This window comes from Vulpes lagopus, chromosome 8 (genome assembly GCF_018345385.1).
Source record: "Vulpes lagopus strain Blue_001 chromosome 8, ASM1834538v1, whole genome shotgun sequence".
In the NCBI taxonomy this organism is placed as follows: Eukaryota; Metazoa; Chordata; class Mammalia; order Carnivora; family Canidae; genus Vulpes; species Vulpes lagopus.
This window is the reverse complement of record NC_054831.1, coordinates 58,086,425-58,114,057: the sequence shown is the minus strand read 5'-3', so window position 1 is coordinate 58,114,057 and position 27,633 is coordinate 58,086,425. Positions and strand designations below refer to the sequence as shown.

Here is a 27,633-nt window from a genome sequence, read left to right as displayed (position 1 = left end):
TGGGGGTGTTGCTCAAAAATAGGCATCGGTAAAGAGGAGGAGATTTATGGTGCTCTTTGCCAAAAGCTGTATTAGTGGGCCAGTTGGTGGGGGGAGCTAAATAATAGTGGGTTGAAGACGAAGGGAAAGATGGAGCAGCCACCTCTTTTTTTCTAGAAGATCCCTCATGGACCTTAACCTCTAGTTGGGGCTGTTGGACATATGGAAGTAGATGGCACATATCCTACTCCACACAGTCCTGAGAGGGAGAACATTATGTGTGATGATAAAATGGAAGTCCCCCTCCCCCCACCTTTTTCTTCTTTTATCATCTCTAAATATTTTGTTCATGTTTGAAGGAAAGTAGCTCGCTCTTGCCTGCTTGTGAGCTCCAAGCTGCACTTCTTGCAGTCTTTTTCTTTCTCTCATTGTTTCATTTTCTAGCTCATTCTCTTGCTGTCAACTCCAGTCCCCTCATTGCTCATTGAGGTATTTTTCTGAACATACAAAAAGAATCCAGAAAAATGTTCCATGATATTCTCCCAAACAAGGTCTTTGGTGCCAGCTGCTCTCCCTATGGTTATTGTCATCTGGGCACCTTGTGTATCACTCTTCTTCTTCTTCTTCTTTTTCTTCTTTTTCTTCTTTCTTCTTTCTTCTTTCTTCCTTCTTCTTTCTTCCTTCTTCTTCCTCCTTCTTCCTCCTTCTTCTTTCTTCTTCCTTCTTCCTTCTTCTTTCTTCCTTTCTTCTTCTTCTTCTTCTTCTTCTTCTTCTTCTTCTTCTTCTTCTTCTTCCTTTCTTCTTTCTTCTTCTTCTTTCTTCTTCCCCTCCTCCCCTCCTCCTCCTCCTCTCCTCTCCTCTCCTCTCTTTCTCCTTCCTTCTTCTTTTTTCTTTCTTTTCTTCTTCTCCTCTCCTCCTCTTCTTCTTCTTCTTTTCTTCTTCTTCTTCTTCTTCTTCTTCTTCTTCTTCTTCTTCTTCTTCTCTTCCTTTTTCTTCTTCTTTTTTTTAAAGATTTTATTTATTTATTCATGAGAGAGAGAGAGAGAGGCAGACAGAGACACAGGCAGAGGGAGAAGCAGGCTCCATGCAGGGAGCCGGACATGGGACTTGATCCCGGGTCTCCAGGATCACACCCCGGGCCGAAGGTGGCACTAAACCTCTGAGCCACCTGGGCTGCCCTGTGTATCACTCTTCTTACCTTTACTTTATTCCTCTACTAACATCTTTTTATCACTGGGCAGGTGCTGGTCTCTTAGAGTATTTGTTGCCTTTTGAATGTTCAAAGCGGGATTCACTTGGAGTGTTCCCCCCCCCCCCCCCACAATCAATGACTCTTTAAAACCTTTGGCTCTGTAGTCATTAATTTTTAGAATCTCTAGAATAGTAGTGTCTCATCGATGCTCACACGGGTTTGTTGAAGTTGCCAGACATTATACATGCCATCGCAAAACAAAAAAGGTACACCAAAGTTAGATAAAAGGAAAAAGATCACCCTTATGAAGCTTTGCTTTCTCTACCCTTTGGGCTGGCCCTATACTCCCTGATGGGCTTCTGGCAGGTGCTCAGGGTTCTGGCATAACTAGCCATCTTCTCTGAGCTGTAATGCTTTAGCAAAGAATGTGGGGACACACAGAGAGAGGCAGAGACATAGGCAGAGGGAGAGGCAGGCTCCTCACAGGGAGCCCCATGTGGCATTCAGTCCCGAGACCCCGGGATCACACCCTGAGCCAAAGGCAGGCACTCACCCACTGAGCCACCCAGGCATCCCAGAGAGATTCTTTTATATTTCCCTCAATGGTAAGGTTTTGAAGAACTGTAGTATTATATCACACCAATATGAACATTGATACAATCCACCTATCTTATTCAGATTTTCCCTCTTTTACTCATGGGAGTTTTTGGAGGGTTTTAGATCAGAGTGGTTATATTATCAGCCTGAATAAGAATTCTGATGTTACAAGTGTAATGTGCCTCAGAAAAATTCATTGGTTTTTCTTTCACGACGTTCATATGACATTGATGTTCTTTTCCCTCCTTGTAGGTGTCTAAGAGGCAGTGGGACCATTGAAAATGTCCTGTTGTCTATAGAAATGTGTTTTAAACTCAGCCTTTCCCCCAAATCATCTGTTCTCTCCAGTGAAGTAAGTGTAAGCATGTTGTGGATTTGATATGCCTCAGTTCTCTGGGAGAGCAGTGTGCTAATTTCCAAATTGCACAGAACAGGGAGTCAATTAACAGGTACTCTGAGTACAGTTGGGTCACCCAGGAGCAGGATGACCTGTGACCCAGCCTTCTCCTACTTCTCTGGGCCTCCATGCACTCAGCTATGAATGTGATATTTCATTTTATTTCTAGGGCACCTTCCAGCTATGGTGTTCTTTACTTATTGCTTATACTTATAAAAAGAGAGTTAATAGCAGGATGATAAAACTCATTTTATATCCTTGTGAGTTATTCACTGTGTTTTAGAACTTATCTTGTGCTTTGCCTTCCACATGTTTCTTCCAAGGATTTCACCTCAGTCAGTGGAACACCAAGAAGTACCTTTATAAAAAGGGAAACATATATTGGAAGGTCAACTTTGCAATATTGATGACAGGTTTTTATCCTCATGGCATGTGTTAATAACTAGGTTCTTCTCACTGTGAGGTATGTCTTTAGAAAATGTGTAATTGCCCTGAAGATCGGGGAGATGGTCTTCATTTTGCATGAAGAGTAATTATGCTGTTTGCATTGTAAGTTCTAATAGGACACGTGTAACTGCATATTATTTTTAGATTTGATTAAATACCTCACCGGCTTATGCCTATCTTCTTGGAAAAGGTTTATTCATTGCTTTGAGTGGTTAAATGATTTAGAAATTACTAGAAGAATGAGAGAAGAGAAGCGAATGGGAAAGCTGATTAGGAGTAGGGGTGTGATATTTAACAGTTAAAATTGTATGTATCTGCCATTTTAGTATTTGCTCTAATTCATTATTAGATTTGCCATTTTCCACTTATTTAAAAGGGACCTTACCTAGAGAGGGAAATCAATATTTACAGTGCATTAGTGACACAGAGAATTTGAAATCTTGTGATGAGGGTTTATTGCACTCTTCAAAGGAATGCACACATCAAACAGTCTTCACTATCGTCCTGGACCCAGTGACATCGCATCAGTCCCTCTGTGCTCCAGCCAGCAGCTTAATTATTGAAGATCCTCGTCTTTGAATTTTCTTTTTAATATTTCAGAGGATATACTTAGAAATCTATATACTAAATAAATCAGAAGATTACAAGGAAAGTTTTATTATCATGTTTGTAAATGCATTGATTTTCCTAAAATTGAGCATAAATTTCCTAATTTAGAATTTTCTAAATTATAATAATGAATTATAATAATGAATTATAATAATGACCAAATTACCTTAAACAAGAAGCTTCTATTATTTCTAATTACTGTAAAGAACACAGATTACATCAGATTATTAGAATGGTGAAATAGGCCATGGGCAAACCATAGAGGGAAAAAGCTGTATTTGGGGCAGCCCCGGTGGTGCAGCGGTTTAGTGCCGCCTGCAGCCCGGAGCGTGATCCTGAAGACCCTGGTTCGCATCCCACGTCAGGCTCTCTGCATGGAGCCTGCTTCTCCCTCTGCCTGTGTCTCTGCCTCTCATTCTCACTCTGTGTCTCTATGAATAAATAAATAAAATCTTTAAAAAAAAAAAAAAGCTGTATTTGTATTATATTCTTCTGAGGCCAAGACAAAATTGCATTCTTTGTACAATGTATGTTTTATCAGGACCGTGAAAGATGGGAAACCTGTCAGATGGACCAGGCAGTTGTGTTTCATAATTCATTCTGTTGAGAAGGTCAGATGTTTATAGTGATCTCCTTTAGAATCAGGTTCAACTTGTCTAAAGACCACATGCCATTTGTGGCTACTTCTACACCATTACCTACAACTCGTGTATTTTTGTTCTCCTATGTTGCTTGTAATACTTTAACCCGTTTAGAGGCACCTGATAGTGGCTTTTGATACTACTTTGAAATACTTTTATACTTTTTCTGTTTCATTTTTTATAAATTGTTATGTGTTCTGTTAGGATGAGGTTTGGTAGGTAGTCACTAATACGGTGTATAAACACATGTAGAGTCACAAATTTTTTTTTAGCATGAAAACTTTCTGACCCCAATAGTGCAGTCTTTGTTTTTATAGGTTAGGAGATTTAGGCCTGAAGAGGGGACCGACATGCCAGACTGCCCACCAGTCTAGACCAGAGGTTTGTTGTTGTTTTTTTTTTTTTTTAAAAAAGAATTTATTTATTTATTCAGAGAGAGAGAGAGAGAGAGAGAGAGAGAGAGGCAGGCAGAGACACAGGTAGAGGGAGAAGCAGGCTCAATGCAGGAAGCCCGATGTGGGACTCAATCACGGGTCTCCAGGATCACACCCTGGGTTGAAGGTGGGGCTAAACCGCTGAGCCACCTGGGCTACCCTAGACCAGAGGTTTTTAATGTGTGGCTGTGGATCCTTGGGAACCATCATTTCAAGGAGGTTGTTAGGGCAAGAGTATTTTTCATAGTATTACCAGAATATATGTTGTGTTTTTCACTGGGTTGATAATCTGCACCAAGAGTGCTCAGGTACTGGGGGTAAAATGCAGGCCTCTTGACACAAATCAGGACATTGACACCAATGTATTCTTTACCCAACACATTCACACTTAAAAACACAAGCCATTTCCATCTGCTGTCCTTGATAAAGCAGCAAAAATGATTGTTTTTATTAAGTACTGACCTTTGAGTATGCAGTTTAATATTTTGTGTGATTAAAATGGTAGGTAGGCATAAAGTACTTGTGCATATTGAGGATCAGCGGTTGTCTTGAGAAAAATGTCTACGCACTAGTTTGCCTTGTAAGTGGAGCCAGCCCTTTTTTAGTGGAACAATTAATTTTTGACTCTTTCTTTTTTTCTTTTAATTTTTTTTGGAAAAGGGACAGAAAACTGGTTCTTCAGACTTGGTGTCTGGCAGAGTATCTAGAAAATGAGTGAAGTGAATTGTTCTACATGGCAAATAACAGTTTTTATTGCCAAAGAAAACACGCAAGCCTTCTAGTGAATATTCGATTTTGGAAAACATAAATCCTCCTACCACCTAATGACTCTTTCTCAGGAAATGGGTAGTTATATTCACATATTTGATTTTCTTATATGAAGAAATATATCAACTTTTTTAAGAGCGGTATAAGCCAATGATATATTCCAAATAGCTAATGGTACAGAATTTTTTCATGAGTAAAAGATTCAAAGTGCAAGACAGACAAGTAGATTTTAATGTACAAAGAATGAGAAGCTTACATTCCATATTGCAGCAAACCTTTGAGAAGCTCTCATTTGTCAAATTTGGTGTGGTATCAATGAAGAGTATCTACAGTTCTGGAAAGATTATTAAAATACTATTCTAGCTAAATATTTATGGAGTTCTTTTTTCTTTGTATACTTGTCATGTTGCAGCACATTGAAATTAGAAGCAGGGATGAGATCCAAATGTCATCTATCAAGCAAAATGTAAAACAATGCTACTCTCCCACTAAATATGCTTTGTTTTGTAAAATAGAATTTTCTAAAATTCTGTTGTTTACATTAACATGTAATGGGTTTATTATTGTTAAGTTAAAAATGAATTAAGGAATAAATATTTAAATTGTTTTCATTTCCATTTCTAATTTGGTAAATATCCTTAGCTCTAACCCACACAAACAAAAGCTCTTTGGGATCCTCAGTAAATTTTAGAGTTAAGTAATCCTGAGATCAAAATTTGAGAAGCACTGGTCTAGGCTGGACTCCTTTGGGGCATACTTTATTATCTTACACGTTGTTATATGTTGTACTTCTACTTAACCAGTAGGTTTTTCTTTCTTTAACATTTCTGAAATTGGGATGGCTTTTTAAATCTATATGTATAACGTAATATTTCTTTATCTCTCCAATATCAGATCTTGCTAAATTAGATAAAATCAGTGTATGACTTCTCAGTGTATATAATTCTACTTAGAAAACAACAAAAATTTTTCCTTTTACAAAGTTGAGAATACCATTTATATCTCCAAGTAGCTAGAAATGGAATTTGCTTTCTGGTGAATTGCTAATTAATAGCACTAATTTCATGATTAGGGTAGTGAGTCAGCGCTGACCCAGGCGCCAGCATATTATTCCTGAGCTCCTCATGTCATCTTGCCGAGCCCCAGCTTACTCGTCTACGAAGTGACTCACATGTGTCTCTGTTGTGACTAATGTAGAGGAAAAAAAGAGACTCTGATCATTCCAAGTTAAATCAGTGGTTCTAATACAAGCTTACTTAGGTGTGTGTGTGGAAACTGGATAAAGATGCCTTATAATTTTGAGGCAACCATAAAACCAAGAAGAAATTATAAACAATACAAATGCAAATTTCACCCTCAAGTGCGAGGTATTTCTGAGTCTGAATCACAGGCACCGTGAATGTAGACCAGTGCTGTGTGGCACGGGGTCTTTGTATTTGGACCTAGTGATGCTGCTGGTGTGCACTGGGATGATTCAGTTCTTTTCGATTCAGTGCATTGAATTGCAAGAAAACCTTGATTTCAAGATCATTATGGTATCATTTGGCATTCTTTTAAAAAGAGCACATTGTTTACTTTTTTAAATTGAGTTCTGTTCTTTCCTCAACAGCCTGGTACTCAAATCACCTTCCTGAATGTGACAGTGGAGAGAAATGTAATGAGGCACTTTCAAATTGCATAAGGGTACTTGGTTACTAGGTAGTATGAGTGAAAGATCCAGGATATCACTAAAATGAAAATGGAATGAGATGAAAACAAAGTTTAATGTGTGAAGAACTGACAGAAAGGGCTGCCTAGTATCACATCTCCTGGGACGCCCTTCACGCTGCAGTGCCCCACATCTACCCAGAAGGGACAGCCCACAGGGTCTTGCAGTCCTCGCTGTGATTTATCTCCCTTTTAATCTCCCCTTTCCCCCCACAATCTGCAATTTCAAGAGTTACAGATACAAAAGGTAAAAGGCTAGTTATTTTTGTCTGTTTCAGACTAACAGATGAACACAGTGATCATCTCCCATCAGAAGATGCATCCTGTATGCAATTATTTCTTCTGGGAAAAATTTTCAAAAGCAGGCATAGGAAGATAATTTGTCTATGCAAATCCAATGAAATTAAATCGTTCCTGAATTTATTTTGGGGTTAAAATGTACTTTTATGTGATTGTTTTATTGTGGTCATGATGAGCATCTCTTGTGAGTAGTGCTTTTCTCAGACTTCCACACAGACGCACACATACACACACTCATGTGTATGCATGCGCACGCGAGCGCGTGCACACACACACACACACACAAACTGAAATGTGCAGAGTTCCTTAACAACTAAATAATTAACTGCCCAGTAATTGGAAAGCAACAGAACTCATATCCAAGAGGTGGTATTATTATTGGCCAGAACTATTTTATTCTTTCCTCTCCTTTTTTTGCTTTTCTGCTAACATTTTTTTTTTCTAAAGATTTTATTTATTTATTCATAAGAGACACACACAGAGAGAGAGAGAGGCAGAGGGAGAAGCAGGCTCCACGCAGAGAGCCCGACGTGGGACTCGATCCTGGGTCTCCAGAATCACACCCTGGGCTGCAGGCGGCACTAAACCGCTGCGCCACTGGGGCTGCCCTCTGCTAACATTTTTGATTTGATGAATCTGGAAGCAGTTTTATTATTGGAGAGAGAAGTCTTTTTTATAGTAAGAGCATTGTAGTATTAACACACATCTTTTGGATTTTGGATTTCACTACCTTTATCCTAACATGTCGTTTTCAGACATTACTTTTGAAAAAATATAATGCTTTTTTGTATTTATAGATATGCCTCTTCATGTCCGACGAAGCAGTGACCCGGCTTTAATTGGCCTTTCAACTTCCATCAGTGACACTAATTTTTCTTCTGAAGAGCCTTCACGTAAGAACCCCACACGTTGGTCAACAACAGCTGGCTTTCTGAAGCAAAACACTGCTGGCAGCCCTAAAACCTGTGACAGAAAGGTAACCATTTCTGTTCTGTGTCTTCGTATCAATGATGAATGTCAACTGCTGACTGGACCCCTTGCTTCTACCATATCTTTACGACAGCCCTTTGTCTGTGTGCTTGGCAGCTTCTACATCAGAGCTTATTCCTATTTTATATTGCTTTGCATTTTATGACAAAATTTTTGCCATATATTTATTTATGTGTCCATTTTTTGAAAAGGTAATATACTTAGGATTAAAAATAAAAGCTTTCAACATGAAATATATACATGTAAAGTCCTCTCCCACTTTGTCTCCAAGTCACCCTGTTTCTCTTCAGGGGCAATGCCCTTATTACCTTTTGTATGTTCTCACAAAGGTATTTGACACATGTGTAAGCAAATATTCATATTGGCTTGTGAGGTACATTAAAGAAATTATAGCATTACAGGTCTTTCAGTATGAAAGTAGAATCCATAGTCTAATTACTCTTCTGAGGGATGCCTGAGTGGCTCAGTGATTGAGCATCTGCCTTCAGCTCAGGTCCTGATCCCGGGGTCCTGGGATCGAGTCCCTCAAGGGGCTCCTTGTGGGGAGCCTGCTTCTCCTTCTGTCTATGTCTATGTCTCTGCCTCCCTCTCTGTCTCTCTCATGAATAAATAAATAAAATCTTAAAAAAGATAATTACTCTTGATAATTTTTCCTTCCTATAGAAGGAAGTATCCTTCCTAGTCTTAATAAAATTTTCTTTGAGCTAATTTGTTTGAGTCCATGACCTAATTTATTTAGTCTGAAAAAATAAACTTTAGTCTACTCTTTCAATTTGTTTCTCAGTGCACTTTGTCGTATATTCCTGTAGAACCCTTATCATCCCATCTTGTCATACCTCTAACCTTTTACTCAATGAGCTTTAAGTTCTGTTTATCATTTTCACTGCTGAATCTGTAGAGTCTCAGTAAACATCTATTGAATGAATTAATAAATATTTTTTTCAATGCAGACCATAATTGAGCACCATGTGTATTAAAGAATGTTGAACTATACTAATTACATATTAATATTAAAGTGAATATAGGTTGATATCTGCTTGCTTTATCCTTTGCCTCTATGTAGAAGTACCTATTTTAAAATTTTTTAACTTGTTGCATTTCTATAAACTCTCCTTTGTAGTAGTTCATTTAAGGGGAAAAAAACCATAGAGCACCTAGAAAGAATCTACTGGAGAAAACAGTATATTGTCATCTCTGATTTTTTTGATTAGGAATTTTACTAAAGGCTCACTTTTCTGAAAGATTTCATTATGTATTTGATGAGGAATCACACTGGAGTATCTTCTCATTGAGATTGGCTTGTAATTTTAGAATATTTGATCATTAAGTAGATTATCCAGAGAAGGAGAATCCAATTTATGAATAAGCCTCATGATAGTTAATTGGTGTTCAGAATAGATTTAATTTACATGGATATTTAGAAGTGGATAGACAAGTCAAGTTGGTAGTTTAAAAAAATGCATTATTTAAAAAGGTTTTCAGTAGTTTCAGGATAGTGGGTCAGAAGTCCTTGAGGTAATCAGGGTTTTCTTTTCAATTCCTTCAACATCTTGGATATGTGAATCAGTTTCAGTTGCACAAAGCAACCACAGTGCCTATTTTAAACATAAGGGGACTTAATACTTAGAATTGGAGTCTCAGAAAATGATTGGAAGAGTTTGAAGAGCAGGCTGTAGGCTGGACCTCCTCCAGGACTTTCTGAACAATGCAGTGCTACACATCTGCCCAGGAAAGAAGTAACCTGGGATCCTTCCCCCTGCACCTGCCCACTTGATGCTAGCACCCTGTCTCCAGGTGTGCTCACCCTTGCCTCATGGCACTTGTAAAGCTGGGAACTGAACCCAGAAACACCTTAGAAGACTCCCATCATCTTCATAGCCAAGCTTGCCGCTAACCACAGCCCAGCAGAATTCCCTGTTCCATAACCTTCATTAAAATTTCAGGCTGTTGTATCCAAATGTGCAGAATGCTGTTTACCTTTAGATCCTTATCTTGGGAGAAGTCTAGGAAATGGGCTTAGCCTGCCAGCTTCAGCAGAGTAAGAGCTCTAATAGAGGACTGTGATGCACACTGTCAGTCATTTCACTGACTTTTTAAATAACACATATCTATCATTGTAAAAATTTGGGAAACTAGTACAATAGGACAAAATTAAATTTTTTATAATAAAATTCAGCAAAAAGTAGTATTAATATATTAATGAATATGTGCATACATATACTGCCACACATGTATATATATATACCCTCACAGAATTGGAGTCGTACTATGTCAACATACTTGCATCCTTATTATTTCTACTTTTTTTCATATCATAGGGATTTCCCCTGGTGTGAATTTTACTTGGAAAAAAGTATATATACATTTTTTTAGTGTAGGTAGGGGATGTTGTAGAGGGAGAGGGAGAATCTTGAACAGGTTGCTCTATGCCTAGTGTGGGGCCTGACTCGGGGCTCAGTCTCACAGCCCTGAGATCATGATCTGAATCAAAATCAAGAGTCAGGTGCTTAACTGACTGAGCCACCCAGGTGCCCCTGAAAAATATTTTTAATGAATGCAGAATAACTCATGGTGGAGTATATTTGATCATTCTCTTATTTATTGTTGGACATTTATAACTGTTTTCATTTTTTTAACATTATAAGTACTGTGAGACAAATTTGAATGTAGTTTTGCTTTAAAAATGGTTATTCATTCAATAAGCTTTTTCCTATGTCGAACAGTATTTAATGTAGCCAAATGCCCACACTTTTCTCATAGGAAAGACCTTGATTTATATACATATCTTCAGATGAAATCATATTCACATACAATGCACATAAAGAGTAATGTGTAATGAATGAATTTGTCCTTTGAATTATCTTTGGCTTTACTTTTCAGGTTCCCATTTCCTAAGCTTGCTATCAAAATTTTAAGCTGTTTGTTTGAAAGTCTGAGAGATTCTCTTTTTTTATGTGTGTATATCAGACTAAATGCTATCTTATTTTCATTTATAAAACAGCATCCTGTATTTTAAATATTCAGAAAGGGTGCACGGAGGAAAGTATACTTGCTAATCAGTATTAACTTGATTTACTTCTCTTGAGGCCATGAGAACTTGCCTATACTGGGCAATTCCAAGATGTTATAAATTTTTATGAGTATGTAATGGTTTAGGTTTTCTGTATAAATGCATGGAAATAAAAGAGTTAAGGATTCATAGTCTTGTGATGCATTGATCTCTTATAGTTAAAATAAGTTTACATTCTTGTATAACTCATCAACATAGTTAAGGACCTCTGTCCTTCTAAGTTGATAAAGCAAAACGGTTTTAGAATGATGTCACCAATCAGTTGAAATCTCTTATTTTTGAACTAGCAGTTTAATTCTGGTATGTTAGTACACTACCATGTTTTACTTGTTCCTGTGGCTCAAAACCAAGATGAGAGGTGGAGTCTTCCCAGTTAATATAGTCATCCCACTATTAAATTTAGAGGGCAATGTAGACAGATTTTGGTGCCGCTAAACCAGGTGAGAGCTTACAGAGACCAAGGGTTCTGTGGGTTTCTGGGTTTTTTACAATTCTTCATACTTTAATTTGGAAGTGAGATGTAGAATAGAAGAGAGTCTTAGCTTTTTAAAAAGATCTTTGGAACATTGACTTACTCCTGGTTCCCAGCATTTTGTGGCTGACTGCCTTTTTCAACTCTTTTAGAGAACATTTTGTTCACACTTAGTATGAAAAGTATATTGCTAGAAAAGCATTTTCATTTGAGATTTTACACATGCTTAATATTTCATCTTGGGAACAAGTATTTCAATCATTGTGAATACTTAAATCATTTTACCACCTCTTTGGTCATCCTTATTAAGTCATTGTCCCGGCAAATAAAGTCTAACTAGTATGTGGAGAGCATTTGATTCATTCCATCAAGAATAATGTAATGAGGCACTTATCAGAATCAGCCAACCATGAAGTTTCAAGGATAAAGTCTATGCATTATTTCATTGTGCATTGGTTGTAAGCCATTATTCCTTCCCACCAAAGACTGAGAGCTGTTGCTTTTCTAAGTTATCTGCCCCTTTCTCTACCCCTGGCCTCGCCCAACCAAATAAAACGTAGATGGGTAGATAAAAACAAAAGTAGCATTAAGAACCTATTTTGACTTGTTAGGGAAAAGGGAAGAAAATGACAAGAGAGCATATTATATTAGCATGAGTATCTTTTAAATTTTTATTATTTTTAAAAGTTCTTAAAAAGAGACCTTAGAATGTTTCCAAAACCCTGGATTTATTATTTCTCTTTGATTTAGTGGCTTGACATGTTTAGTATCTTTCCAATACTCCTTATTATATACAAGCTCTTGGAAGAGTTGCTATCTTAATTATGTCTTTGTTATCTCTCTCTGTTCCATTAGAAGAGTTACAAGATCTTTCTTCTAACTTAAAAAAATTTACATAAACATTTTTATAGTGTCTTTTAAGATTCCCCAGTCTTTTTCTTATAATACTGCTACCTGCTCTTTGCATTTATAAAGTAATGAAAAGTATAAAGAAGCAAGTAATTTGGAATTGTCTAGATGAGTAATATTGACAGTTTGGTATATTAACTTGGGACTCTAGAGCAAAGCTCTGTATAGCTGGTGGCTGTCCTTATTACTAATCGGGATTCATCCAATGGCTATAGTTTACTTTCCTGACTTTCCCCTAATTTTGTCTTCTATTGAGAGCATTTTCCTCTTTCATAGATAGCTTGCATAATGTTCTTTTATGAACTGATTTTTTTTGTAGTTGGTGTTTATTCATTTTATTTGGTGATTTTCCTGTTGCTTGACATTTATACTTTGCCAGTTTTTTTCTGCTCTAATAAGTAACCTTTAGAAGTACCCTTCAGAAAAGATTCTTATATATTAATTTATGATGACATCTCTGATTATTTTCTTAGAACAGATTCTTGAAGTAGACTTATTTGACCAAGGAAGTATTTTTGAAGCTACTGATAATGATTTCTCTTAAATTTGCAACTAATAAAATGTAAAGTACTTATGTTGTATAAAACACTGTGAGAAGTCCCAGATGGAGTGAGCTATGGGATGAGGGGGAGGATAAAGAAAACAAAGAAACAAGTGGTACTGTTCCTGAGCTGTGGAACTTCCTGTCTTACTGTATAGTTTAATGGTTCCCATTTTGCTGGATTTTGGAATCACCTGTGAACTTTTATTTATTTTTTTTAAAGATTTATTTATTTATTCATTCATTCATTCATTCATCACACACACACACACACACACACACACACACACACACACACAGAGGCAAAGACATAGGCAGAAAGAGAAGCAGGCTCCCTGTGGAGAGCCCAATGAGGGACTCAATCCCAGACCCCGGAATCATGCCCTAAGCCAAAGGCAGATGCTCAACTGCTGAGCCACCCAGGCGTCCCACCTGTGAACTTTTAAAAGACAAAATACACTTGTAACAATGCATTCATTTACCCATTTCAGGAGATTTGTGTGTTTACTTAAAGTACTTTGCTGATTTCAGAGCACAGTCTTTTTTTGAGAACTGAAGTCCAGCTGAAAAGGAAAAATGTGTTTATTTGGCTGTTAAGAGAGAGTAAATAAGAGTATTATGGTTATATTGAGATGTCTTCTTTTTTAGGCTGATTTTTCTATCATAGCAGAATAGAATTTGAAACATTTACCATATTTGGTTTAGTGATATTTCACTTCTCACACTTAGATTACTCAAATTTATCATTTTCAATTGTAAGTCAATTAAAATGAGGGTTTTTTTTTTTTTGAAATAAAAGTTTTACAACAACTGGTTGAGATATTGGATCCTATGTATCATGTCAATGCCAAACTAGAATAGGACATACCTTTTCAAAACAGAAGCCATGATACAAAGAATGTACCTGTCTATTGTTCCTTGGTATATTGCCCTCCCCCAATATTAGTTTAAAGTGCATTGGAATACATCAGGTCAAGACACCATAGTCTCATGATCATGTTTGAGGTTACCTGTGCTAATTGAGACACAAGGAGCCTCCAGAAAATGCCTCCTCCTTGTTTTATTCAGAGTCAGAGAACTTTGGCAGTTGCTGTGCTGACAGTATATTAGCAGTTAACGTTGGCTCCTACTTCATGGTACTCTCAAATAGCTGCTGGCTTGCTCATTCATTTATTATTCATTCATTCATTCTTTTTATAGAGTTGTAGTCTATGTTTACTTGTTTGTTTGCTTCCTCAATCCCTTTCTCAACCATTTGGCTTCTGAGTCTCTGCTTCTGCTTCACAATGGAGTTGGATAAGGCTAGTTATACTGGTAGATTCGAGTATGCTATTTTATTTTTAAGCTAGTATGTTTGACCAGTTGGCTATTGAAAAACATTGTCTATCTTTTGTTATTTACGACCCAATCATAGATGCTAGCTAGTTACAGTAATCATCTAAAAACCTCAGAAGATGAGCTAAGATCATTCCCTAAAACCACATGTTTCCTCTGTGAGAGATCTATAGCTGTGTTTAATTTTCTGGGGCATTAGCTTCAAGGGAGATCCAGCTGAGACTTAGATGTTAGACTATTCTGCTGCAGCATTTGTATTTCCTGCTAAAGGCCTCTGAAACTATAAATTTCACCCTTCTATTTTGCATATTAAAAGATCTTCATTTGAATGCAGTATAGTTGTATGCTTTTAGTAAGTGATATAATCGTTTCTACAATAGGCCGGCTTCAACTGCCAAGCTCACCTAGTCGGAATTGTTAATAACCTAAGTCTCATCTATTTCTGTGCCACATGTAGGGATATAATCTGTCTTCACTTTGCTTTGAGTATTATAATTTGTGTTCAAAGACATAAAATCCTAAGGTGCTATTGAGAACTCTTTTTCTGCCTGGATGTGGTATTTTTAGAGTTCACAAACCACTCTAGAAATATAAACCAAAATAATGTCAGAAACTTTATTGAGCATCCTCAAAGTTCCAGAGAGTTGTGAGGGAAATGAGTATGTTACACCTGTTTTTCTTGACTTGGGGGAGAGAACTGGGAAATGACATTGATTATATTGAACAAATGTTGGCATAACTTTTTTACACTTAAAATATTTTGGCCTTACCTTTTTTAGCTTGGTTTTTCTTTTTAATTTTTGATGTTTTAGCTTATAAACCTATTCCGGTGAAGTTTCAAAGTTGTTTTTTTTTTTTTTTTTTTTTTAAGTTACAAAGTTAGATGTAATCACTTCATGCCCTGTTGTTAACAAGGAAAGTAGAAGATGGGAGTGCTCAGGACTAGAGCAACCTGCTGCTTGTGTTCTAGCTGCGCTAGCAACCTTGGTTTTGATTGGCATATATTCTGGGTGCCATTGTGCGGTCTGGTCTGCTTCTGCCAGAAATGCACGTCAGTCCAGGTTTTTTTTACACTGTATGGGTGGAGGTGGTTTCCATCTGTCCCATCTCTAAACTATATCTGTTTTTGAGGTTTTGGGTATTTTCATGTGATCATAGCCAGGTTGTTTTGAGTACTTCTTGCCAGATTCTGTGCTTGGTGTGTTACATGTTATATCTCTTCTAACACCCCCTCTAACGTATAAGTATTATTGGTACTCCCATTTTATTGATGGACAGGTAAAAACTCCAAGAGGTTAAATAGGTCACCTAATAGTTAAAGCAACTATGAAGTGATAAAGTTGTGATGTGAATCTAGATTTTCCAGCTTCAAATTCTGTGCTTTGGAGAAGTATGCCACCCACACCCCAACATATTTATAGACTTTGTACATCGCCCAATATTCATTTATTTAAAACTTTTTTTAATTTTATGAAGGATTTATTTATTTATTTATTATTTATTTATTTATTTATTTATTTATTTATTTATTTAATGCACACATGCCTGTGCCAGCAGGGATAGGGGCAGAGGGAGAGGAAGAAAGAGGATCCCGAGCTGACTCTGCAGAGCGTGGAGCCTATTGCACGGCTGATTCCCCAACCCTGAGGTCATGACCTTAGCCTATATCAAGAGTCAGACACTTAACTGACTGAGCCATGCAGGTGCCCCTGCCCGATGTTCATTTATTTGAATATTTTAAACTGTAAAATGTTTCACAATAACTTTTTCATTTTTATCTCCTCTAATTATTCTTAATATATAATTAAGACATGAATATAAGAATAATGAGCACGTGTTTATTATTAGAACTGGTGTCTTATTTTAAAACCTCACCAAGACTATATTATATCTTAACATCTTCATCTTAAGTAAAAATATGCTGGCTTCATTAATACCTGTACTAATAATCTGATTATGTTAACTAATCTCCATTTCTGTCTCTTTTTTGAGAGTTTTTTTTTTTGTGTATTTTCTCTAATCCTTGTCATTGATATTCTTATTGAGGGTTTATATATTTGACCTTCTTCTTGATAGTTTATGTGCATTAATGACAGCAAAGTAAATAATGATATAGTTGGATTATAATCCAAGGACCAAAATAAATATCCAGAAGACTGGAGTGTTACTAATAAATGATTAAATAAAAAGGAAATGGGAGAAAAGGGACAAATTTTCTTACAGAAGAATTCTAAATAGTATATATGTAGTTTGTCCCCCTCCAGAAGGTGGGAAGTTTACCTCCTTCCTCTTGAGTTTTGGCTGTGCTTAATATTTGTTTCCAAAGAAGAAAGAGGGAATGTGAAAAATACTAAGTTTTATATTGGAGAAGTGATGGACTTACCCTCACCAAGTAATCAAGGTTGATCTCACCAATGATAGGTCATATCGATGTCATGAACCCTTGAGACGGTATGATGGATTGGGCATTTCACCTCAGTGCAGTTTTCCCCAAAACTCATAACCCTGGTGTAATCATAAGGAATCTTTTTTTTTGGTACCTTATGAATATTCTTCAAGAATATTACCGTCATAAAAAACTAGGGAAGACTAAAAACTGTCTCAGGTCGGAGATTTAAGGAGATGTGAGAATTTAATATTGAGATTTTGGCCCAAAACCATGACAAAACAAAACAAAACAAAAATGGATGGATTGCAATACGTCTATTAGTGTAGTTAATTCATATTGCATCTGTGTTGGCTTCTTAGTTTGGGCAACTATACCAAGGTTATGTAGGATGTTAACATTGGAGGAAGTTGGTGAAGAGTATGTGGGAACTCTTTATCTACTAATCTTGCAACTGTTCAGTAAGTCTAAACTTTTTCCATAACAAGAAATTTATTAAAACCCAGCTTTACAAGGTTCATTGTGTCACTGACATTTTGTGCAGAGAATCAAAGATGGCACTTAACACACAGGTGACTAGAACAATAATAATAATAATATTCAGCCATAGATCTCTGTGAGCCCTTGGGCAGACTGGGTCATTCTATGAGATATATTTTTCTCTTCGGTAATGAATTATAATGAAAGCTTTTCAACTGATTTTATTAAATACCAATTGATGGTCAGCACCCTTCTCCATGATAGGTCCAAATTTGAGAAATGCTTACCAGTTTTAAACAGTCTGCATTCTCATGGCTGGGTACTCCTACTTTAATTTTTATTGAGACATCCTGGTGCAATAGCTGTTTGGTTGTCACTTTATTCGGATCATTAACGGTTTTTGGAGTTTTAACAGGAATTACTCCAAATTTTCTGGAATCATGCTTTCTAAAGTTAGGATTTTCAGTTATAATTTGTGGACAAAAATTAGATTCCTGAAAAATTAATACCCAGCTTAGAGAACATGCTTTTTCTGCTGATGGGGCTGGGGAGAAGGAGATAATTCTTTAGAAGTTTGAGCTATCAATTTCTTTATGGTAAATGTTTTTCATGTAGAGATAGAACTCTCCAGTAAAGTCATTATTATTGTATGAGAAGCATAAATAGGATGGGATTATGGTAAGTGAAAATAATTTTTCTACATTTTCAAAAATCTGTGGGGATGATTTACCTGAGGAGGCAATTTCACAATTAAGGGGAAAACTTTAAAAAGTCAAGTCGTTGACTGTACCTAAGGACTTGCACAGAAATTATTTGGTTGTTTTGCTAATCTACCCAGTTCATTGAAGTTATGATTGTGCACTGAAAAATATAAGGAAGTGCTAATATTTACATTGACAAGCCAGTTATATATGGTGCAAGTATCTTGACTTTCAAGTTTTAGTGATTTCTTTGTGTGTGTGTGTGTATTACTTTTAAGTTAAGGTGAAAACATTTAGATAAATATAAAAGATTTATGTTACACATTTAGATAATGTGTAAGACCGTAGATATATTGAAATCAGGCAACTACTGTAAGTATTTTACTGTCTCTCTTTCATTCCCTGGCATCTGTTCCCTTCTTCTCTTGGTGTTGTGCAAAATGCTATTGTTATTTATAATTTTAGTTTGGAGATAGAAGTGTTTAGAGTTATATGTTTTTGAAAGAGAATGAAATGTGGATAGGTATTTATTGCTGTCAAAATAAGAAATATGTAGCACTTTCTGAAATATTTTAAAATTGTTTCAGATTTAAATTTGTTTTTCAGAGTCAAGCAGCATTAGTCAAATGTTGCTCTTCATTTTTTTTTTTCTTTTTTTTTTTTTGCTCTTCATTTTTATTGTAGTTTTGGAAAATGAGCCAGGCTCTTCAAAATGTATCCTGATCTGAAATATTTATATTTTATTTTTTTTCTCATATACCTGAATTTGTTGAAAGAGTAGGGTAAGAAATGGTGGTTTGTTTTCTGTATTCCTTATACTTGCTGATTGTGGAATGTTTATGGTCATATGGCAATTGGGTGCCCCCCCCCCCCCCCATTTTTTAAAGAAAGAGAAAAAAAGAGAAAATACAAATCCTAAACGGGCTTCAAACTCCGCATGGAACTGGATGGGGATCGATTCCACAACCCTGATATCATGAGTGAAAATCAAGAGTCTGATGCTTCACTGGCTGAGCCACCCAGGTGCCCTGGTCATGTTGGTGTTTATGAAGTAGTGCGCAAGAAATAAAACAGGAGTTCCTGTTACTATGCTTTCCTTTTAGTTCTGTTCCTTAGTTCCTCAGAATCCAGATGGAGCTAACATTTTTGTAATTTGAAAAAAATATTAAATTATCCTTCCAGGCTACTTTCTCCCTATGCTCTGATGAATGTTTTCATAGGATAAAGGAGATAATCCAGCTATACCTGGAGAGAGATTGTTTTAATTATAATCATTAAAAAGTTCAAAAAAGTTTTTTTATTGGAGCACCTGTGTGGCTCAGTTGGTTAAGCATCTGCCTTCTGCTCAGGTCATGATCCCAGGTTCCTGGGATTGAGTCCCACATTGGGCTCTCTCCTCAGCAGGCTCCTTCTCCCTCTCCCTCTGCTGCTCCCTCTGCTTGTGCTCTCTCTCTCTCTCTCTCTGTCAAATAAATAAAATCTTGAAAAAATATATTTATTTGAGAGAGAGTGAGGGAGAGAGAGAAAGCACACTGGAGCATGTATGATTTGGGGCAAAGGGAGTGAGTCTTCAAGCAGACTCCCTGCTGAGAGTGGACCTGACCTGGGGCTCTGTGTCACAACTTGTGAGATCACAGCCTGAGCTGAAACCAAGAGTTGGTCGCTTAAGGGACTGAGCCACCCAGATGCTGCAATTTAAAACCATTTTAGAGCAAACATTTCATTCCTGATTATTCCTAAGACTATGCAGTATTTACCAACAAGCCAACCATCTCTCATGTAAGTATAATTTGTGATTTAAGGTTATATAATGGATTTGCCCTAGTTTATATGTGAGAACTCAGGAGATACTTTTCTGTTGGGAGGGGGCCATTGTGTAAGAATGGCTGGATATCAGAAATTATCATGATTATCTAGGTAAATTATGGGTCCTGGTTAGATAGATAATGGATTCTGATGACTCAGACATTGGGCATTGAAGTGGGTAGGTTCTGACCATGGGAACTGGTTAGTCATCTTTTCCATAGTGCGTTTGTAACTTCTTTCAATCTGTTTCTTTTTTTTTTTTTTTAGATAGTAAGAGGTTAGGCTGGATGTTCTCTTGTTTTCTCCTTCCAGATATTAAAACTCTGTATCTAAAGTTTTTCATGTCATTCTGAATTGTTGAGATGCATTAAAAACAATGGAAGAAATTTGTTCAAATAAATAGCCTGAATGAGGTTGAGTTTTACTGATCTTTTTCCTCTTAGATTTCCTTGTCTGCTTCATGAACAGATCTGGTGGCTTCAGAGAAATCTGTGCTCTCATGGTCACTTCTGGAAAGATGGTCACCTCTGGAAACATGGCCTTTATAAGTTGACCAGCATTTCTGTGAGATATTTGGCCAACCCATTTTCATATCGGATCCCTTTATGTTCATAGCCCAATGCAGATCCATGCCCTGGGGGTTATTTTTCTTACCTGATATTACAACCAAGGTACTGGTTAGTTGCAGATTGTGAGGAAAAGCTAAAATGTTATACTTCTGGTTTTGCCAACATATCAACCTGAAGGATTTGCTATGTGACAGGAAACTTACTTCCAAATTAATTGTAATTTTCAAATATGTACTCTCTGTAGAGAGTTTCAAACAAGAATTTTTTTCCCCTGGCATTTTCAGCCTTCTTGAGTGTGCCGCTGATTTAAATGTAATTCTGTGATCTAGAAGCTATTGAACATATGTTGTAAAGACTGGAAAAGACATGAGTTATTGTTCAGATTTTTCAGGTCAGAATGAATTTTAAGAACAATACCTTTAACATTTTGAAGGAAAAAACTAATAAAATTTGATGTACATTATAGGAGATTTGATTTCATTCATTAATAAAAATAAAATCTGCATAAATTATTTTCAATTTTTGTTAGGAATTCCTGTTCAAAATTTAAACTCAGTTTAGAATAAAAATTAAAATAGAAATTTAAGAAGAAAATATGTGTTAATGAAATTTGAGCTGCAGAGGTGCTCTGATAAATATTTTGGCATTCAAAATCTCTGTATTTTTATTTTTTTATTTTTAAATTTTTTAAAAGTTACAGTGTCAGTGTAATCAATGTCTTTCACAAACAGATGAGTCTACTCATACTACACTTTAGTAGACTATATAGCTATCACTAATGATACGTAGTCTACTAATAGAATTTTGTTTTGACAGACTTATATGGATATTTGACTTTCTTCTTTGTTTTTATCATAGTTCTATTCAGCAGTAGGAGCAAATATATAAATATGTATTTTTTCTTTTGTCTCTTCTACTCATTTCAGTAATGATTAAGAATGTGGAAGAAAGCAGTTATCCAGAAGGAATATAGGGTGTGTGTGTGTGTGTGTGTGTGTGTGTCTGTGTGTGTGTATGCAGGAATTACAGATATAATAGGCATAGCTAACATGGGGATGAATTTCCTGACCTCATATCAACAACATTGGGGCATTCCATGTAGGATATTCGTCACCATGGATTTCAAATAAAGCCTTTTCAGTTCATTACACTTCAAAATAGCCATGTGTCTAGGATAAGTGATGATAATGCTGTGTTTAGAATAAAATCCTGTGTTTCTTTATTTAAAAAAATATATTACTAGGCATATAGTTGGTTTAAATTGATAGGGACTACCAAACCTTCTGCCTTCATTTACAGATTGGTTATTGAATCTCTAATTTTTTTGTCTGAGTCAGTTTATTCCCAACTCCACATCTCTCTCTCTTTCTCTTTCCCTCTTTCTCATTTATTACCTAGAGGACAATTGGAAAAGTACTTTGACAAAAATCCTATTTACAGGCTATTTTATGGTTGTTATCTTGTGCTATGCTTTAGCCTTGGCATTGCTTCCAAGGTCATGCTCTGGTGCAGCCATTAGGAGGCACAAAAGGTAAACTCTGGCCACAGAGATCAGAACTGGTCTGTTACATTGAATCAACAATATGATTACTGATGATTTTAGCAAGCTTCATATAATTAAAAAAGAAATCTAAGCCATAATTACTAATTTCACTTCAGTCTTAAATTTCAGGTTAGACATCTGAAAATAGTTTCTTTTGTGTCCGTGTATGATTTCGTGGGGAAATGATAAAGCAGAAAATTGAGTTCTCTTTGCCTAGAATTACAGAGTTGAAAAATAATTGTAAATTTAAAATCTGAAAACTGCATAGGAATACTTGAAACCATAGGATGCAAAAAGGGTACAAAAGTTAAATTTATGTGCATTGAGTGTTCAAAATATGACACAATTTCTAAGTGGTCTTTAAAAAGATGTTTGGGGTTTTCGCATTGAAAAAATAGAACTGTAGTTGAGTTTCTTATGCTAACATAGAAATAATCTGGTACTTTTGTAATGTTCATGAAATATTCCTGTATTTCTGCAACATAGGGATGTAGGCTTGCAAAGGAATCTGACCATCAGCTAATTAGCTGTTTCTGAGAGATAAAGCCTTGGAGTTGCAGTTTACTATGCCAGGAATAAGCTTTTATCCCAAGGCATTGGGTGGGTTCTGTGTGGTTTCTTTTATTGAATTGTAATTGGCTTAGGGAGGGGTGTTGGGGGACAGAGGGCAGTTACTTTCCCTACCATGGAAGAGATTTACTGCCTAACCAGGGTACTGCTACCAGGGAGCAGCAAATTAATATGCATTTCTCAGCCTGAGTGGCTTTTTGACACCTGATGATATGGCAGTACATTTAGATGATAAGGAAAATCCCTGATCACAGCAGGAACATCTGTTTTTTTCTGGCAAAAGGGAAAGCGAAGCTGTGTGGCTGTTTGGGACAGCTTCATGAGTGAAGGATTAAAATTGTAATTAAAAAGGAGAGCAATTCCTTATGGTATTTTTCTTATAAAAATTTTTAGATAAAGTAGTAGTGGCTTTACTATAATAGATTATTGCTTGTCATTAGCAAATTTAATAATCATTAGGATGTTGCATATTGGTATTACTGGCAGATTTTTTAAGTGTAAAGAAAAAGATTTCTGTTTTTGCTTTGAAGTTTACTGGTACATGGAATGGAGGCATTAATTTGATCATAAAATGAAATAGATTTAAAGTCACATTCTCCAATTTTTTATATAAATATAGCTCTAACCTGTTGCAAAATTATTAATGGCAAAGATTTTTATTGGTTTGGGTTTTTTTCTCTAGGTTAGAAAATACAGGTTTTACAAATACATTCAGCTTAAAAATGTTGACTTGTTTTGTAGCTGACAATAGTCCATGAAAAATGTAATCTTGCACATTAAGAGTACCATGTTTTTAAAATCATTTACAATGAAATAAATATTTTTAAGCTGGAAATAGTTTGTACTGTATACATTTCAATTGGAAATAGTGACTATCCAAGTGTATATTGTGAAGGAGAAATGATATTGCATGTTATGATGTTTATTGACATACATTATAAACACAGAATCACAACTTTATAAGACTACAGTCTTTTTTTTTTAAATTTTTTAAATTTTTATTTATTTATGATTGTCACACAGAGAGAGAGAGAGAGAGAGAGAGAGGCAGAGACACAGGCAGAGGGAGAAGCAGGCTCCATGCACCAGGAGCCTGACGTGGGATTCGATCCCGGGTCTCCAGGATCGCGCCCTGGGCCAAAGGCAGGTGCCAAACCGCTGCGCCACCCAGGGATCCCAAGACTACAGTCTTTGAATTAACTTTAGATCTAGCTCAGGATTATGAGGAAGTACATGGACGAAATGCTGGAAGTGCCTATATGATTCTGTCAACAAAGTGAAGTATATATTGCATAGTTTGATTAATAATATATTTTAGAAATTATTCACTCTTGTTAATGACTAAGGTTACTTAAGCTGGACTTTTCCTACATTATAAATTAATTATGAATTCATTATTGACGTTACTGGAACAATAGTCAATTAGGAGAACTTTTTTGTTAGGGGTTTGTAGCAATTTTATTTTTCTTATCCTTTACTCAAATTTGATTCTACAAATATAAAATTGAAGAATTTTTCAGATGGAGTTCAAAAGAACAGATTTTTAAAAATCTTTAGCCCGTATATCCTTTAATATGATTACTTTGTATGGCCAGCTACAGGAATTACCTGTCATAATTGATGTAAATGGAGAAATGTCACACTGCTTTTTAGATGCAATTGGAAGTAATCACATTATCCACAGACATTGTAGATTGTAGGTGTGACATTAAATTGAAATAGGCATATAACAGAGGTATACATCTTATAGTATAAATCTAAAAGTACAATCATTGTATTATAGTGAAAATGCGTTTCACTGATGTTTATAATGATGCCTTTGAAAGCATTAATTTTTAAAACAACTTATAGGAATGTTCATTGAAAATTCTGGGATTCTGAACCATGGGAAAATAGGAAATAAAACACATATTGAAGAAAAAGCCCTCCATGTTGGTATAGGCCACTGAGTTAAGTGCTTGAGTTTAAAGGTGAATGGTGATCTTCTGCCTCAGTCTCCCTGTAATAGTGGAAATACAGTCTCCCTGTAATAGTGGAAACAGCAATTTTAAAAATTAACTAAATTATAAGTTAGAACTATAATTATAAGTAAAATTAGAATATAGAGGTAACAAAAAGCATAACATTCTGATTTCTATTGAAAGTCAGGAATATTTCTTAGAGAAGCATTGAAAAATGAAGAGTAATTTTACGAAAGAAATGTTCTTGGAGTCTAGGCTCAGAAAGATCTTAAGTGAAGGTGAAGAGGCACACGGCACAGGTAGTGTGCATGTGTGCACGTTTCTCTGTTCTACCTGCACTGTTTGTCTCACCTGTGATGTGTTCCAACATACATTTTAGAAAAGTCCTCTGTAAGAAGTGGTGGAGAACATTGTTGGAGAGGTTAAGGCTGGAGCCAGCCTCCGGTGAGAAGGCTGCTGTGCTAGTTTCATATGAAACTCAAGTTGAAAGAGATGAAGAGCATTATGAGTATTTTTCAGAAGGGTGCCAGGATTGATAGAGAAAGAGAGTTTCATTTTGGGTTTATCTGTTGACTTGGAGGTATCTTTGGGATGGTCTTTTGGAGGTTTAGATTGTGAATTCAGGAAAAAGTTTAGTGTTGGTGACCTATGCCTACAAGTCATCAGGAGGGAGCTTTTGACATTATACACTTTTTGAGCTTGCCTCAGGAGACAGGACTGAGAGGCCGTATATAGACCTAATAAGGGCTATTTCAGGAAAGAAGAATAATGGTGGAGATTCAGATGGAATCAAAAGAAAGTTCCAGTCACATTCTGGATTCTAGATGCCACGGAAAGTGACAATTTTGTGTCAGCTGGTCTCTTCATTTTAAAGATATATTTTTCCCTTTCTTTTTTTTTTAATTTTTTTTTTTTAATTTATTTATGATAGTCATAGAGAGAGAGAGAGAGGCAGAGACACAGGCAGAGGGAGAAGCAGGCTCCATGCACCGGGAGCCCGATGTGGGATTCGATCCCGGGTCTCCAGGATTGCGCCCTGGGCCAAAGGCAGGCGCCAAACTGCTGCGCCACCCAGGGATCCCTATTTTTCCCTTTCAAGTGGTATTTTGTCACTATGTGAACATCCAGCTCACTATCAACTCTTCACCTAACAGTTTTAGCATCCATTGATTATCTTTGCCTGAATGAGTTATTTCATTAAGAGCTGAATGTGGTGATTTTTCTAAATCTTTTCATTATTCTGTTTCCATTACTTCGCATTCTTCTGAAAAGACTAGGTTCCCCTCATCGACTGGCACTGCTGGTTTCCCTGAAATATAGTTCCTACTGAAAAGGCAGTAAAGATTTTTAATACCTTCTATTTAATTATTCACTTTCAAAGTAAAGAGTTGGTATAATAATCACCTCTAATAGTGGAAAGTGAATAAAGAAGCCAGGTCCTGAACCATCGTAGCAGCCCCAAGATCCTTGATATATATATTGTGCTTGTGTTTCTCCACACTCCCAGACCTTCTTCACTTTGTAGACAATTAAGATTCTGTCATTAATACATTATTTACCCTTTATTACTTATTTGAATTTCTTGACAGTAAGTCAGATAATTTTGCTTTGTTCTCAAGTTATGCCCAAGTTTTAAGGCAGAGCTCTCAGTATTTTGAGATCCAGTGAGCTTTGGTTTCTTATTGCTTTATTCTTTTCCTTAGACTTTGTGTCCTTTGCTTATTTTTCCACTTCCATGTTCTTGCAGCAAAGTCAGGCCCTAATTCTGGCTGTGGAGCAGCATCCTGACCTTACAGCGTTTTTCTTTTGCTTAGTGTTAGATGCTGTGTTATGGCTTTCTTGAGTTGCAATAACCAGACATTTACAGTTTATCTAGTAAAATGTAAAAACTACTTGCTGCTAATGTTTAGTTTTGTAGAGGTTTTAATTTATTATCTTATATATTATTATATATTATATAATTATATATATAATTATTATATATTAAAAGAGAACTTATAAAGTTTCATACTGAAGTATATACTGGTAAATATTTATAGATTTAAAAAGATTTTTCATTTATCACATTATTGGCATAGTGTCAGGGCCATCAATACATTTTATCTTTTTTCTCTGATGGAGTTCATGAAGGAGCAGAAAACAGTATCTTGGTCTGTTGCTAAGGTCTATACAATGCAAACCTATCATATTACACTTTTTTGTTTTCTATGTATTTGTTGTTCATGTGGTTTAAGTAATGAAGAATAGGAAGCAATCATGTGTACAATGTATAGAGCCAGATTATCCTTAAAAAAGTTATTAAGGAGAATATTTCAGTAGTTCACTTGAAGTAGGGCACTGATGTAAGTGGGTCCAAGTGAGGTTAACATTTTAAATTTGTTCTAGTAGGAGATATTTAGATTTATGTGTTGAACTAAAATGTTTGACTCTGCTCCTTATCTTAGCTCTCTCATTTCTTTTCAGGACACTGAAATTCAGTTTTGCAGCCCAAAAGCTTGTTATAAGTTACTATTTCAAAGAAACAATTCAGTAGCATTGGTTGCTTTGAGACATATCAAATAAATAAATAAATAAATAAATAAATAAATAAATAAATATCAACTAGGTTTTAATGTAAAGACTTCACTTGCCATAAACATGTTGAAGTGAACAATTATGTATATATGTTATGTACCAAGTTAATTTTTTTCTTTACCTGATATTTGAATTAATGCTTACAGCTAGCTCATGAAGTAGTTAACAGAACAGTCCAAACTCTTGCCCAAAATCTTTTGCCCAAAATCACACAACTACAAAGATCTAAATAGCAAATTCATCGGTCTTTCTTATTTTAAATGTTTTTGGTGAATTCCCCAAAATATCTCACAATGCTATTGTAAGACTGGAAAGCTGAAAAGAGGAAATTCCGTGATTGAGAGATAATACTAGTCTTATAGAGAAGTACTTTTCATTTTCTGTGCATGTAACTAGCCTGGGGAGATTGATTTGGGAGGGAGTGCAGGGAATATTGTCTCATCTCTTATGCACATATGTGCGTGGCTACCTTCCCTGCACAAGTCATTAGACTCTCTTATCCTAGGCATATGACTGCATTCATGAGGTCTAATCTGGGTGAAATGTCCTCAATCAACCATTTTGTATAGGCTTGGGAAAAATATTTTAAATATGCAGAATCACTTTTCTGCTACTTTTGGAAGACCGAGTGCTTTGTTAATTTGCAAGGTCTAGT

At 36.0% G+C, this 27,633-nt stretch overlaps 1 protein-coding gene across 16 annotated transcripts in view; it reads left to right on the top strand.

Moving 5' to 3' along the window:
• Positions 1-27,633, top strand: part of PARD3 (par-3 family cell polarity regulator) — a 658,827-nt gene that overhangs the window by 298,261 nt on the left and 332,933 nt on the right. For all 16 annotated transcript variants that reach the window (XM_041765035.1, XM_041765041.1, XM_041765037.1 and 13 more), the window contains one exon: positions 7,869-8,047. In XM_041765035.1, the coding sequence (XP_041620969.1) occupies positions 7,869-8,047 (179 nt within the window). The remainder of the gene's footprint in view (positions 1-7,868; positions 8,048-27,633) is intronic.